The 13240-nt window shown below is 48.9% G+C and overlaps 1 protein-coding gene across 1 annotated transcript in view; it reads right to left on the reverse strand.

The window, feature by feature from the left end:
• sytl3 (synaptotagmin-like 3) overlaps positions 1 to 13240 on the reverse strand; it is a 224266-nt gene that overhangs the window by 46565 nt on the left and 164461 nt on the right. The window contains exons 9-10 of the mRNA XM_067989558.1: positions 3776 to 3848; positions 1947 to 2110 (exon numbers count right to left, since the gene is read on the reverse strand). Coding sequence (XP_067845659.1) covers positions 1947 to 2110; positions 3776 to 3848 — 237 coding nt within the window. The remainder of the gene's footprint in view (positions 1 to 1946; positions 2111 to 3775; positions 3849 to 13240) is intronic.

A 13240-nucleotide genomic window follows, 5' to 3' on the forward strand; every position in this document is an offset into this window, starting at 1 on the left:
TCCCCACCTGGAGTACAGCGTACAGTTTTGGTCTCCTTATCTAAGGAAGGATATACTTGCCTTAGAGGCAGTGCAGTGAAGGTTCACTAGATTAATTCCTGGGATGAGAAGGTTGTCCTATGAGGAGAGGTAGAGTAGAATGGGCCTATATTCTCTGGAGTTTGGAAGAATGAGAGGTGATCTCATTAAAACATATAAGATTCTGAGGGGGATTGACAGGGTAGATGCTGAGAGGTGGTTTTCCCTGGCTGGAGAGTCTAGAACTAGAGGGCATAGTCTCAGGATAACGGGTCTGCCATTTAAGACTGAGATGAGGAGGAATTTCTTCACTCAGAGGGTTGTGAATCTTTGGAGTTCTCTATCCCAGAGGGCTGTGGATGCTGAGTCGTTGAGTATATTTAAGGCTGAGATAGATAGATTTTTGGACTCTAAGGGAATCAAGGGATATGGGAATCAGGCACGAAAGTGGAGTTGAGGTCGGAGATCAGCCATGATCTTATTCAATGGCGGAGCAGGCTCAAGGGGCTGTATGGCCTACTCCTGCTCCTATTTCATATGTTCTTATGGAATTCCAGAGCATGATACCTAAGCGACTGAAGGAATGGCCACCAATGATGGGGCGAATGGAATGGGGACATACAAGAGGCCGGAGTCAGAGTAACAGAGAGTTTGGGGGTATTGTAGGGCCGGAGGATGTTAGATAAGGAGGGGCTGGGCGATGAAGGGATTTAAACACAAGGATGAGAATTTTAAATTAGAGGCGCTGGGGGTCCAGGAGCCAATGTAGGCTGGCGAGGAGAGGGGTGATGGGCAAACAGGATTTGGTGCGAGTTAGGATATGGGCAGCAGAGTTTGCTGGTTGTAAAATCATGGGGACCGCCGGTCTGAATTCCCAGCTCAATTTTGTAAAATTATCCTTGTTCAGTACACAAATGGGATAGCAGATTTCGGGCAAGGAGTTTAAGGCTGGAATTCAGACTCCAGTCCAAGCCGGCTCAAACATTATTTATGCACTTTACTACACAAACTGATCTTTGTTTAAACCACTACCTGGAAAACTCGTTGCCATCACTTGGCAACCCATCAAATGCCATCCCATCACTTGTACTCGACTCCAGGTACCAGCTACCTCCAGAAAGCAGTACATTCCCGCCCTCTACAACAGGGGTGACTTTCCAAATCCCAGCTCTCGGCACGGCGCCTCACTGTCCCTCTCTGTCCCATATCGGGAAGCCATGGCTCGCTGCGTATGATTTCCCGTTCATTTAAAGTTACTGGAGGTAAAGTTACAGGCAGCGACTGACTATGCTTCCTGTTAGGGGCAGGGATTTGAAAGACCGTCCCTTACATGCTTCACGGGCATGGTACGATTAGAAGAGTTCATTCCATGTTGGTGGGGAGCCTCATCAGCAGTGATCGCAGGTCCGGGTAAATGAGTTATAGTGTTACAGCCCCAGCAAACCAGCAGAGCCCCACGGATTCAACATTTCAACAAAAGAGAGCTGGAGGAGTTCCTGCGAGTGGCAAACATCTACACACATGGCTATGTGGGACATTTGAGATTGTGTTTCCCAGTCTCCATGGTCTCCTGGAGTTTTGCTTGATCGCCTTCAGGGGTGAGAGAGGAATTTCCCAGAGATTTTTTCCAAAATTGGACTAAGGTTATTTTCTCTGTTTTTCTGCCTGTCCCAGGGGATCACATGTCCACGTGAAGTGGAGGGGCTGATGGCATTCCGAAGTTACACCATTGCACAGGCTCGATGGACCACCTGGTCTTTCCCTTTCCATTCTTGTATGTTCCTATTGTGTATAGGCAGCCTGTTAGGGCCTGACCTGACTCTAGAGCGAAGTGAAGTGAGATTCTCCCAGGAAGAGGACTCAGTTCAGGCCTTAACTCCAGATTTACACCAGGACTAATCTTGTAGTTGAAATGCTCCCTAAATCACCATGCTATCTTTCCAAAAAAGTTGTGCAGACCATACCTTGCTCGTGTTGGCTAAGGCTGTGTCCGACTGACTTCTCTCTTTTTTCAGTTCACACTCCTTTGTCCCATAATTTGCTGTGAGTAATTTGCTGTCCTTCATCACATCTTCATTGGACTTGGAGATTTCTAGAGAGATCCAAATGTTAAAGACAAGTTTACTGTACTATAACATAAAAAGCATTCTGTTCGGCAACCTTTTCAATACTAATTTACTTTAGACTAGAACATAGAATCAGATTTATCAGTGGAACTGAGAAACGCCATAAAGTACTTGAAAATGTTCCAGAGACACACTTTTTCATGACTAGAAGCCCGGATTTTAGCCTGGGACGTGTTCTGTGCAGCAGGGTGCAGGGTGGGGTGAGCAAGGGCTCATCAGCGTGAGGCCTGGGCCTTCCTAGGGCCCAGAATTCAGTTTAATATTTGAGGTCTGTGTCCTGCCCGAAGCAGGCAGGAATAACGTCAAGGCCGACGAGCAGGAGCGGAATGGGGTGAGAAATAGACAGTGCCGGGGATCTGGGGGAACAGTCCTCGGCAAAGGGTAAGTGCTCGGGGTCATACAGCTGATGCTGATCAGAGGAGGGAAAGGCAAGATCACGGCAGGAGAGGCCCAAGGATTCTTGCATGAGTACTTCTACTTCTCTTAAACCCCCAACGGATCCTTCCAAAAATGTAACTTACCTTGGCCTCTTCTGCTCACACTGATGCCTCACGCCAAGTTTCACTGGCAGCTTTGACACCATGCGGGCCTCCCATGATATAAAGTTAAAATCACATTGTGGCGCTGTGACGCCATTGAGCCATGAATTTCAAGTGCTAATTAGGCCCCCATCTGCCTGCGGTGGTGACCTCTGCACTGACGGAATCCTGGCAGTTAAAATGGCAGTGGCCGCAAACACGTTGGGAACGCAGCGCGAATCGCCCGACAGTTCTAACCACCCGCCCGCCTTGTCTGTGCTGGGTGGGCTGGGTTAAAATTGCGCCTGGAAACCCCAAGTCATTTTGGAGTCCGAGCTGCCTACCCTGCTTCAGATTTTGTAAAGTTAGTTGTATTTTTTCTCATTAAAATGGAGAGCAACACATGATGAACTGTATTGTTGGCGGAATCCTTCATAATTATAGCTTTAAAATGTGACTAGATAGAGATCTTTTTGGTTGCTTTATTTTTTGTGAAGCCATCATGGAAATCTTTTGAATTCAAATTTTTAAAAAATTGTTAATTGGTTTCTTCAGCTGAATCTTCCAAGTTTCGCTCTAAGTCTGAGATGGAGAATGTCAGCACATCCAGGCAGCACCAGATGTGTGATACACAATATTGTGGGATATAATCAACATGAAAACAGGTTACACAGAATTCATTGACTAGTATTCTTAAATGCAGCGATACAATCTGCAATCCACACCCAAAAACATTAACCCAGGGGTGGTGTTAGGACCGTGCAATCGCACGGGACCCCGAGCAGATCCAGTCGCAAGTTGTCTTATAAAAGGTAGGGGCCCCAAACCGATCCTTTGTAAAGAGGCTCCCACAAGGCAAACACCACCATTGCAATAACCTAGCTTTTTTCTTTACAGGTACTGGTAGGCCTGCTGTGCATTTGGAACAACAACTTGGAGTCCAGTTTCTCGGTTATGAGGGAACGTCAGAATTTTTGTCTCATTGAAAGGCTCCTGAACCTGATCAGATGACCTCAAATTAAAGTGCCACAAAGAACCAAATATTTAACCCCTTGTAAGAAGAAAGTTCAAACAAGACACCAAAACTGGAGAGATGGAGCTGAGTTGACTTACGTTTCATGTGGCCTGTGAGGGACCAGAACAAATTCTCCATAGATCTAGTGAATCCTTTTGAATGCCTGTCCTCCTAGGAATCATTAAATCACCTTTGATCAGTTATGCAGTCCTGACACAGTCCACTCAGTTTGGCAATTATTTTTCATCAAACAGAGCAACATAAATACATGAAATTTATCTTTCATCATGCACTCATTAGCCATGGTACTTTTCAACCCTGAAGCTCATTAACCTTTAATTCTGTGTCATCCTGGAGAGATTGTAAATGTTGAAAATACAGTGTTTTCTTTTCACCGACTTTTTAAAAAAACACACAGGATGCAACATGTTACAGCAATAAACAGGAAAATATACAGATCAAGGGGTAAATGAAACAAAAAAAGAGTAGACAGAATTCACCAGCTAGTATCAAAAGCTAGAAGGATTTGATGACAGTTAAGGGTTAGCAGAGAGATAATGATTATGGAAATCTTCTGATGCACTGGTTCCGCACCCATATATCCAGGGCTCAGTGCCTATCCCATTTAGGTTACAGAGAGGCAAGGTTGCTATTGAAGCTCCAGACTGCCAACTGGTGAGACCACCATTCTACGTTACGTATCCTGCTGAAGGAGGGTGGTGGCAATTCTCTTGTCCATTTGTTTCATGGGAAGTTGTGCCGCTCACCTCTCCACTTGTGAGGAGCTCCTGGCATCTGTTATTTGCCTAGCGAAGGCTCCGAACCTGTTAGTTGTGTAATGACCAACTACTGACTATCCTCCCTTGCCTGACAATGGAAGTTTGGCAAATTTGGTACACTGATGCCTTAACTAAGCAGGTCCACAGTACTACAGAGCACTATTAATGTTTGACCCGACAGTTTGGCTCATTAAAGGAACCTGGATGGATAGAATTCTCACTGGGGGCTCCAGATAACCATGCAAACGAATGGTCTAAAGGGTAGGGTGATGCTAGCTGGATAAACAACAGGAAGCTTATATGTGCTGACCTGGTTAGCTACATGGTGTTAGCTGGTTAAAATCCAGCAGTACTCTTACACACAGTTGGATCTTGCTTAGCCTTGGGTCTACCAACCTGTGTCCAAGCTTTGTGCACTCCCGATCACGCAGACACTCTACCTGTATGGATTTCATGGTGATGGGTTTTCCTGTGTGTCAGACACTCAGCTGTACCCATTTGCCTGGAAACAGGTCGAGTGAAAGCCCTCTCGAAGTTGCACCATCATATTTATCAAATTTGAATGAATATTTCACATCGGTATTTACGGTTGAGAAAGGCATGGATGTTAGGGAACTTGGGGAAATAAATAGTGATGTCTTGAGGAGTGTACATATTACAGAGAGGGAGGTGCTGGAAGTCTTAACGCGCATCAAGGTAGATAAATCTCCGGGACCTGATGAAATGTATCCCAGGACGTTATGGGAGGTTAGGGAGGAAATTGCGGGTCCCCTAGCAGAGATATTTGAATCATCCACCGCTACAGGTGAGGTGCCTGAAGATTGGAGGGTAGCAAATGTTGTGCCTTTGTTTAAGAAGGGCGGCAGGGAAAAGCCTGGGAACTACAGACCAGTGAGTCTGACATCTGTAGTGGGTAAGTTGTTAGAGGGTATTCTGAGGGACAGAATCTACAGGCATTTGGAGAGGCAGGGACTAATTAGGAACAGTCAGCATGGTTTTGTGAGAGGAAAATCATGTCTCACGAATTTGATTGAGTTTTTTGAAGGGGTAACCAAGAAGATAGATGAGGGCTGTGCAGTAGACGTGGTCTACATGGACTTCAGCAAAGCATTTGACAAGGTACCGCATGGTAGGTTGTTACATAAGGTTAAATCTCATGGGATCCAAGGTGAGGTAGCCAATTGGATACAAAATTGGCTTGACGACAGAAGACAGAGGGTGGTTGTCGAGGGTTGTTTTTCAAACTGGATGCCTGTGTCCAGCGGTGTGCCTCAGGGATCGGTGCTGGGTCCGCTGTTATTTGTTATTTATATTAATGATTTGGATGAGAATTTAGGAGGCATGGTTAGTAAGTTTGCAGATGACACCAAGATTGGTGGCATTGTGGACAGTGAAGAAGGTTATCTAGGATTGCAACGGGATCTTGATAAATTGGGCCAGTGGGCCGATGAATGGCAGATGGAGTTTAATTTAGATAAATGTGAGGTGATGCATTTTGGTAGATCGAATCGGGCCAGGACCTACTCCGTTAATGGTAGGGCGTTGGGGAGAGTTATCGAACAAAGAGATCTAGGAGTACAGATTCATAGCTCCTTGAAAGTGGAGTCACAGGTGGATAGGGTGGTGAAGAAGGCATTCAGCATGCTTGGTTTCATTGGTCAGAACATTGAATGCAGGAGTTGGGATGTCTTGTTGAAGTTGTACAGGGCATTGGTGAGGCCACACTTGGAGTACTGTGTACAGTTCTGGTCACCCTATTATAGAAAGGATATTATTAAACTAGAAAGAGTGCAGAAAAGATTTACTAGGATGCTACCGGGACTTGATGGTTTGACTTACAGGGAGAGGTTAGACAGACCGGGACTTTATTCCCTGGAGAGTAGGAGGTTAAGGGGTGATCTTATAGAAGTCTATAAAATAATGAGGGGCATAGATAAGGTCGATAGTCAAAATCTTTTCCCAAAGGTAGGGGAGTCTATAACGAGGGGGCACAGATTTAAGGTGAGAGGGGAGAGATACAAAAGGATCCAGAGGGGCAATTTTTTCACTCAAAGGGTGGTGAGTGTCTGGAACGAGCTGCCAGAGGCAGTAGTAGAGGCGGGTACAATTTTGTCTTTTAAAAAGCATTTGGACAGTTACATGGGGAAGATGGGTATCGAGGGATATGGGCCAAGTGCAGGCAATTGGGACTAGCTTAGTGGTATAAACTGGGCGACATGGACATGTTGGGCCGAAGGGCCTGTTTCCATGTTGTAACTTCTATGATTCTATATGGTGCTACAGTTTACAAAGGGTTAAGGTTCTTTGAAGCGGAGTCTCAGAGCATAAAGTGTAACATTTTACATATCAGATTGCAGACTGTGTCAAATATCATAATTAACAATGGATGAGGTGCCAAATGGCATTCTATTTTTGCCACTGTTCTGCCTCAGAATTACCCTCAGTCTGATTTCTCCTTTGACCTTCACCCCAGTTAGTTAACGGGGCAGCCTACCTTTGGAAGAAAAAAATCTCTCAGAATTTGATTGGATTTTAAAAAGCTCCCTCCTCCTCTCTGGACTGGCCAATCTGCTAGGAATTTCAGGAGCAACACTTCTCCCAGATTTACAGGAGATGGGGAACTTGCAACCTGCCCCAGAATGACCTGTTCCATGCCATTTACGATCTTATACATCTCTATGAAGTCCGTCTTCTTTCAATGCTCAATAACCCAAGCCTTCCAGTCTTTTTTTCATAACTCAGTCTTCCGAGGCTAGGTACCAGCCATGTGGCTCTTTCCTGCACTGTCTCCAGGACTTGAATGTCTCTTCCTTGCATCTTGGTGACTAGAATGGACACAGCACTTAGGGTGCAGTATTACTAGAGCACAGTACAGTTTCAGCATGACACCTTCTGATTGAAGGTCTTCTGTTTTGCCTATACAGTTCAACATTCTATTTACTTTGATAATCGGTGCTCTGCTGTGAGCACCGAGTCGGCCAACACCATCACATCGCTTTCAACCTCGATGATACTATCCCTAGAGAATGTAAATCACTCAGTTTTCTCCCTCCATGTAATGAGAATCTTGGGACCTGAGCTCATTTTGTATGTTAATTTTTGACGGCAGCAGCAGGTTACGTTATCTAGATCATGGTAGTTAGCATAGGAGGTAGGAGCAGATGGCAGGAAGAAATCAGGAAAGACTGAGTCACAAACTGGAGGTGGAGGAGGCTGGTGGGAAAATAATGCCAGTGTGGGTTGGGGAGAGACAGGGAAATGGTCAGCATAAACTGGGGGAAGTAAGAGTGTCAGTGTGAATTGTGGGAGGGGGAAGCAGGCCAATATGAACTGGGAAAGGGCCTCGAAAACCAACATGAAATGCGTGGGGGTGCAAAAAATGCCACCATGATCTAAAGAAGTGGAAGCGTTCCAGCATGAACTGGGGGAGGATGGACAAGTGTATCAGCATCAACTGGGGGGAGGGGGAAGAGTTTCAGTGTGAGCTGGGGGATGGGGAAGAGTGTCAGTAGGAACTGGGGGGATGGGGAAGAGTGTCAGTATGAACTGGGGGGATGGGGAAGAGTGTCAGTATGAACTGGGGGGATGGGGAAGAGTGTCAGTATGAACTGGGGGGATGGGGAAGAGCGTCAGTATGAACTGGGGGGATGGGAAAGAGGGTCAGTATGAACTGGGGGGATGGGGAAGAGTGTCAGTATGAACTGGGGATGGGGAAGAGGGTCAGTATGAACTGGGGGGATGGGAAAGAGGGTCAGTATGAACTGGGGGATGGGGAAGAGTGTCAGTAGGAACTGGGGGGATGGGAAAGAGGGTCAGTATGAACTGGGGGATGGGGAAGAGTGTCAGTAGGAACTGGGGGGATGGGAAAGAGTGTCAGTATGAACTGGGGGGATGGGGAAGAGGGTCAGTATGAACTGGGGGGATGGGGAAGAGGGTCAGTATGAACTGGGGGGATGGGGAAGAGGGTCAGTATGAACTGGGGGGATGGGGAAGAGTGTCAGTATGAACTGGGGGGATGGGGAAGAGTGTCAGTATGAACTGGGGGGAGGGGGAAGAGTGTCAGTATGAACTGGGGGGATGGGAAAGAGTGTCAGTATGAACTGGGGGGATGGGAAAGAGGGTCAATATGAACTGGGGGGATGGGGAAGTGTGTCAGTATGAACTGGGGGGATGGGGAAGAGTGTCAATATGAACTGGGGGGATGGGGAAGTGTGTCAGTATGAACTGGGGGGATGGGGAAGAGTGTCAGTATGAACTGGGGGGATGGGGAAGTGTGTCAGGATGAACTGGGGGGATGGAAAAGAGGGTCAGTATGAACCGGGAGAATGGGAAAGAGGGTCAGTATGAACTGGGGGGATGGGGAAGAGTGTCAGTATGAACTGGGAGGATGGAAAAGAGGGTCAGTATGAACTGGGGAGGAGAGGGAAGAGGGTCAGTATGAACTGGGGAGGAGAGGGAAGAGGGTCAGTATGAACTGGGGGGATGGGGAAGAGGGTCAGTATGAACTGGGGGGATGGGAAAGAGGGTCAGTATGAACTGGGGGGATGGGAAAGGGTGTCAGTATGAACTGGGGGGATGGGGAAGAGGGTCAGTATGAACTGGGGGGATGGGGAAGGGTGTCAGTATGAACTGGGGGGATGGGGAAGAGGGTCAGTATGAACTGGGGGGATGGGGAAGAGTGTCAGTAGGAACTGGGGGGATGGGAAAGAGGGTCAGTATGAACTGGGGGGATGGGAAGGAGGGTCAGTATGAACTGGGGGGATGGGGAAGTGTGTCAGGATGAACTGGGGGGATGGGGAAGTGTGTTAGGATGAACTGGGGGGATGGGGAAAAGTGTCAGTATGAACTGGGGGGATGGGGAAAATTGTCAGTATGAACTGGGGGGATGGGGAAGTGTGTCAGGATGAACTGGGGGGATGGGGAAAAGTGTCAGTATGAACTGGGGGGATGGGGAAGTGTGTCAGGATGAACTGGGGGGATGGAGAACAGTGTCAGTATGAACTGGGGGGATGGGGAAGAGGGTCAGAATGAACTGGGGAGGAGAGGGAAGAGTGTCAGTATGAACTGGGGAGGAGAGGGAAGAGTGTCAGTATGAACTGGGGAGGAGGGGGAAGAGGGTCAGTATGAACTGGGAGGATGGAAAAGAGGGTCAGTATGAACTGGGGGGATGGGGAAGAGGGTCAGTATGAACTGGGGGGATGGGAAAGAGTGTCAGTATGAACTGGGGGGATGGGAAAGAGGGTCAGAATGAACTGGGGGGATGGGAAAGAGTGTCAGTATGAACTGGGGGGATGGGAAAGAGTGTCAGTATGAACTGGGGGGATGGGAAAGAGGGTCAGTATGAACTGGGGGGATGGGAAAGAGGGTCAGTATGAAATGGGGGGATGGGGAAGTGTGTCAGGATGAACTGGGGGGGTGGGGAAGTGTGTCAGGATGAACTGGGGGGATGGGGAAAAGTGTCAGTATGAACTGGGGAGGAGGGGGAAGAGTGTCAGTATAAACTGGGGGGATGGGAAAGAGGGTCAGTATGAACTGGGGGGATGGGGAAGAGGGTCAGTATGAACTGGGGGGATGGGGAAGAGGGTCAGTATGAACTGGGGGGATGGGAAAGAGGGTCAGTATGAACTGGGGGGATGGGAAAGAGGGTCAGTATGAAATGGGGGGATGGGGAAGTGTGTCAGGATGAACTGGGGGGGTGGGGAAGTGTGTCAGGATGAACTGGGGGGATGGGGAAAAGTGTCAGTATGAACTGGGGAGGAGGGGGAAGAGTGTCAGTATAAACTGGGGGGATGGGAAAGAGTGTCAGTATGAACTGGGGAGGAGGGGGAAGAGGGTCAGTATGAACTGGGAGGATGGAAAAGAGGGTCAGTATGAACTGGGGGGATGGGGAAGAGGGTCAGTATGAACTGGGGGGATGGGAAAGAGTGTCAGTATGAACTGGGGGGATGGGAAAGAGGGTCAGAATGAACTGGGGGGATGGGAAAGAGGGTCAGTATGAACTGGGGGGATGGGAAAGAGGGTCAGTATGAAATGGGGGGATGGGGAAGTGTGTCAGGATGAACTGGGGGGGTGGGGAAGTGTGTCAGGATGAACTGGGGGGATGGGGAAAAGTGTCAGTATGAACTGGGGGGAAGGGGAAGAGTGTCAGTGTGAACGGGGGTGTTGGGGAAGAGTGCGGCCAACACAGAGTGATATGCTAAGAGTTTGGTAAGTGTGGGAGTTCGGTGAAGTGGGGGAAGGAGGTGCTGCTTTGCCTTGCTTTTCCTAACTTTTTCCGCAGAGCGGCAGTGGACCTGAGCAGCAGAAGACTGAGATTGGGGAATAAAAGCAGCAGCAGACCTGCAACAAGAGAAAACTACTGTGCGATGTCACAGGTGAGGCAGGAGAGTCCGAGAGGTGAGCACAGTATAAAAGGAGAGACCGAGAGCGGGAGGAGAGTCTGAGAGTCTAAGGCAAGTCATGGCAGCACAGCTCGCACCCGTGATATGCTCCTCCTGCACTATGTGGGAAGTCATGGGCACTACCAGTGTCCCTGGTGACCATGTGTGCAGGAAGTGTGTCCAGCTGCAGCTACTGGCTAACCGCATTTCGGAGCTGGAGCTGCGGGTGGATTCACTGTGGAGCATCCGCGATGCTGAGACTATCGTGGATAGCACGTTCAGTGAGGTGGTCACACCGCAGGTAAAGATTACGCAGGCAGAAAGGAAATGGGTGACCGCCAGGCAGAGTAAAAGGACTATGCAGGTAGAGCAGGAGTCCCCTGGGGCCATCTCCCTCTCAAACAGATATTCTGCTTTGGATACTGTTGGGGGAGATGGCTTATCAGGGGAAAGCAGCAAGAGCCAAGTTCGTGGCACCATGGGTGGCTCTGCTGCACAAGAGGGGAGGAAGAGTGGCAGGGCTATAGTGATAGGGGATTCCATTGTAAGGGGAACAGATAGGCGTTTCTGCGGCCGTAAATGTGACTCCAGGATGGTATGTTGCCTCCCTGGTGCTAGGGTCAAGGATGTCACGGAGCGGCTGCAGGGCATTCTGGAGGGGGAGGGTGAACAGCCAGTAGTCGTGGTCCATATTGGTACCAACGACATAGGTAAAAAAAGGGATGAGGTCCTGCAAGGTGAATTTAAGGAGTTAGGAGATAAATTAAACAGCAGGACTTCAAAGGTAGTGATCTCAGGATTACTACCGGTGCCACGTGCTAGTGAGTATAGGAACAGGAGAATAGACAGGATGAATGCGTGGCTGCAGGGATGGTGTAGGAGAGAGGGATTTGGATTCCTGGGACATTGGGGCCGGTTCTGGGGAAGGTGGGACCTGTACAAGCGGGACGGGTGACACCTGAGCAGGACCGGGACCAATGTCCTCGTGGGGGTGTTTGCTAGTGCTGTTGGGGAAGGTTTAAACTAGAGTGGCAGGGGGATGGGAACCTGAGCGGGGAGTCAGAAGGGAACAAAGTTGAGAGCAGCAAGAGAGGGGAATACCCAGGGGAAATTTACAATACAAATAGTACAAACAGTTATTCAAGAACAAGTGAAAGGGAAAAGCGTAGAGCAGCGGAAAGAAAGTGTACTTTAGGCAAGACAGATAAAGTGAAAACTAGAAGGCGTAAGGCGATCAACCCAGCATCAAAGCTGAAGGTCAGGCGAGGGTGTGTGGCCCAACTAAGAGTTCTATATACAAATGCACGGAGCATAAGGAATAAATTAAATGAACTACAGGTTCAAATTCAAATTGGAGGGTCTGACATGACAGCTATTACTGAGAGATGGCTGCAGGATGGTCAGGATTGGGAACTAATTATACCGGGTTATAAGGTCGACAGGAGAGAGAAGGGAAAATGGAAGAGGGGGAGGAGTAGCCTCAATGATTACAGATGAAATCACGTCAATGATAAAGGGAGATATAACAAGAGGTAAGCAGCCTTGGGGGGATGGGGAAGAGTGTCAGTATGAACTGGGGGGATGGGGAAGAGTGTCAGTATGAACTGGGGGGATGGGGAAGAGTGTCAGTATGAACTGGGGGGATGGGGAAGAGTGTCAGTATGAACTGGGGGGATGGGGAAGAGTGTCAGTATGAACTGGGGAGGAGAGGGAAGAGTGTCAGTAGGAACTGGGGGGATGGGGAAGAGGGTCAGTATGAACTGGGGGGATGGGGAAGAGGGTCAGTATGAACTGGGGGGATGGGGAAGAGGGTCAGTATGAACTGGGGGGATCGGGAAGAGGGTCAGTATGAACTGGGGGGATGGGGAAGAGTGTCAGTATGAACTGGGGGGATGGGGAAGAGTGTCAGTATGAACTGGGGGGATGGGGAAGAGAGTCAGTATGAACTGGGGGGATGGGGAAGAGTGTCAGTATGAACTGGGGGGATGGGGAAGAGTGTCAGTATGAACTGGGGGGATGGGGAAGAGTGTCAGTATGAACTGGGGAGGAGAGGGAAGAGTGTCAGTAGGAACTGGGGGGATGGGGAAGAGGGTCAGTATGAACTGGGGGGATGGGGAAGAGTGTCAGTATGAACTGGGGGGATGGGGAAGAGGGTCAGTATGAACTGGGGGGATGGGGAAGAGGGTCAGTATGAACTGGGGGGATGGGGAAGAGGGTCAGTATGAACTGGGGGGATGGGGAAGAGGGTCAGTATGAACTGGGGGGATGGGGAAGAGGGTCAGTATGAACTGGGGGGATGGGGAAGAGGGTCAGTATGAACTGGGGGGATGGGGAAGAGGGTCAGTATGAACTGGGGGGATCGGGAAGAGGGTCAGTATGAACTGGGGGGATGGGGAAGAGTGTC

The sequence above is a fragment of the Heptranchias perlo genome, chromosome 8, assembly GCF_035084215.1.
Source record: "Heptranchias perlo isolate sHepPer1 chromosome 8, sHepPer1.hap1, whole genome shotgun sequence".
Classification (NCBI taxonomy): Eukaryota; Metazoa; Chordata; class Chondrichthyes; order Hexanchiformes; family Hexanchidae; genus Heptranchias; species Heptranchias perlo.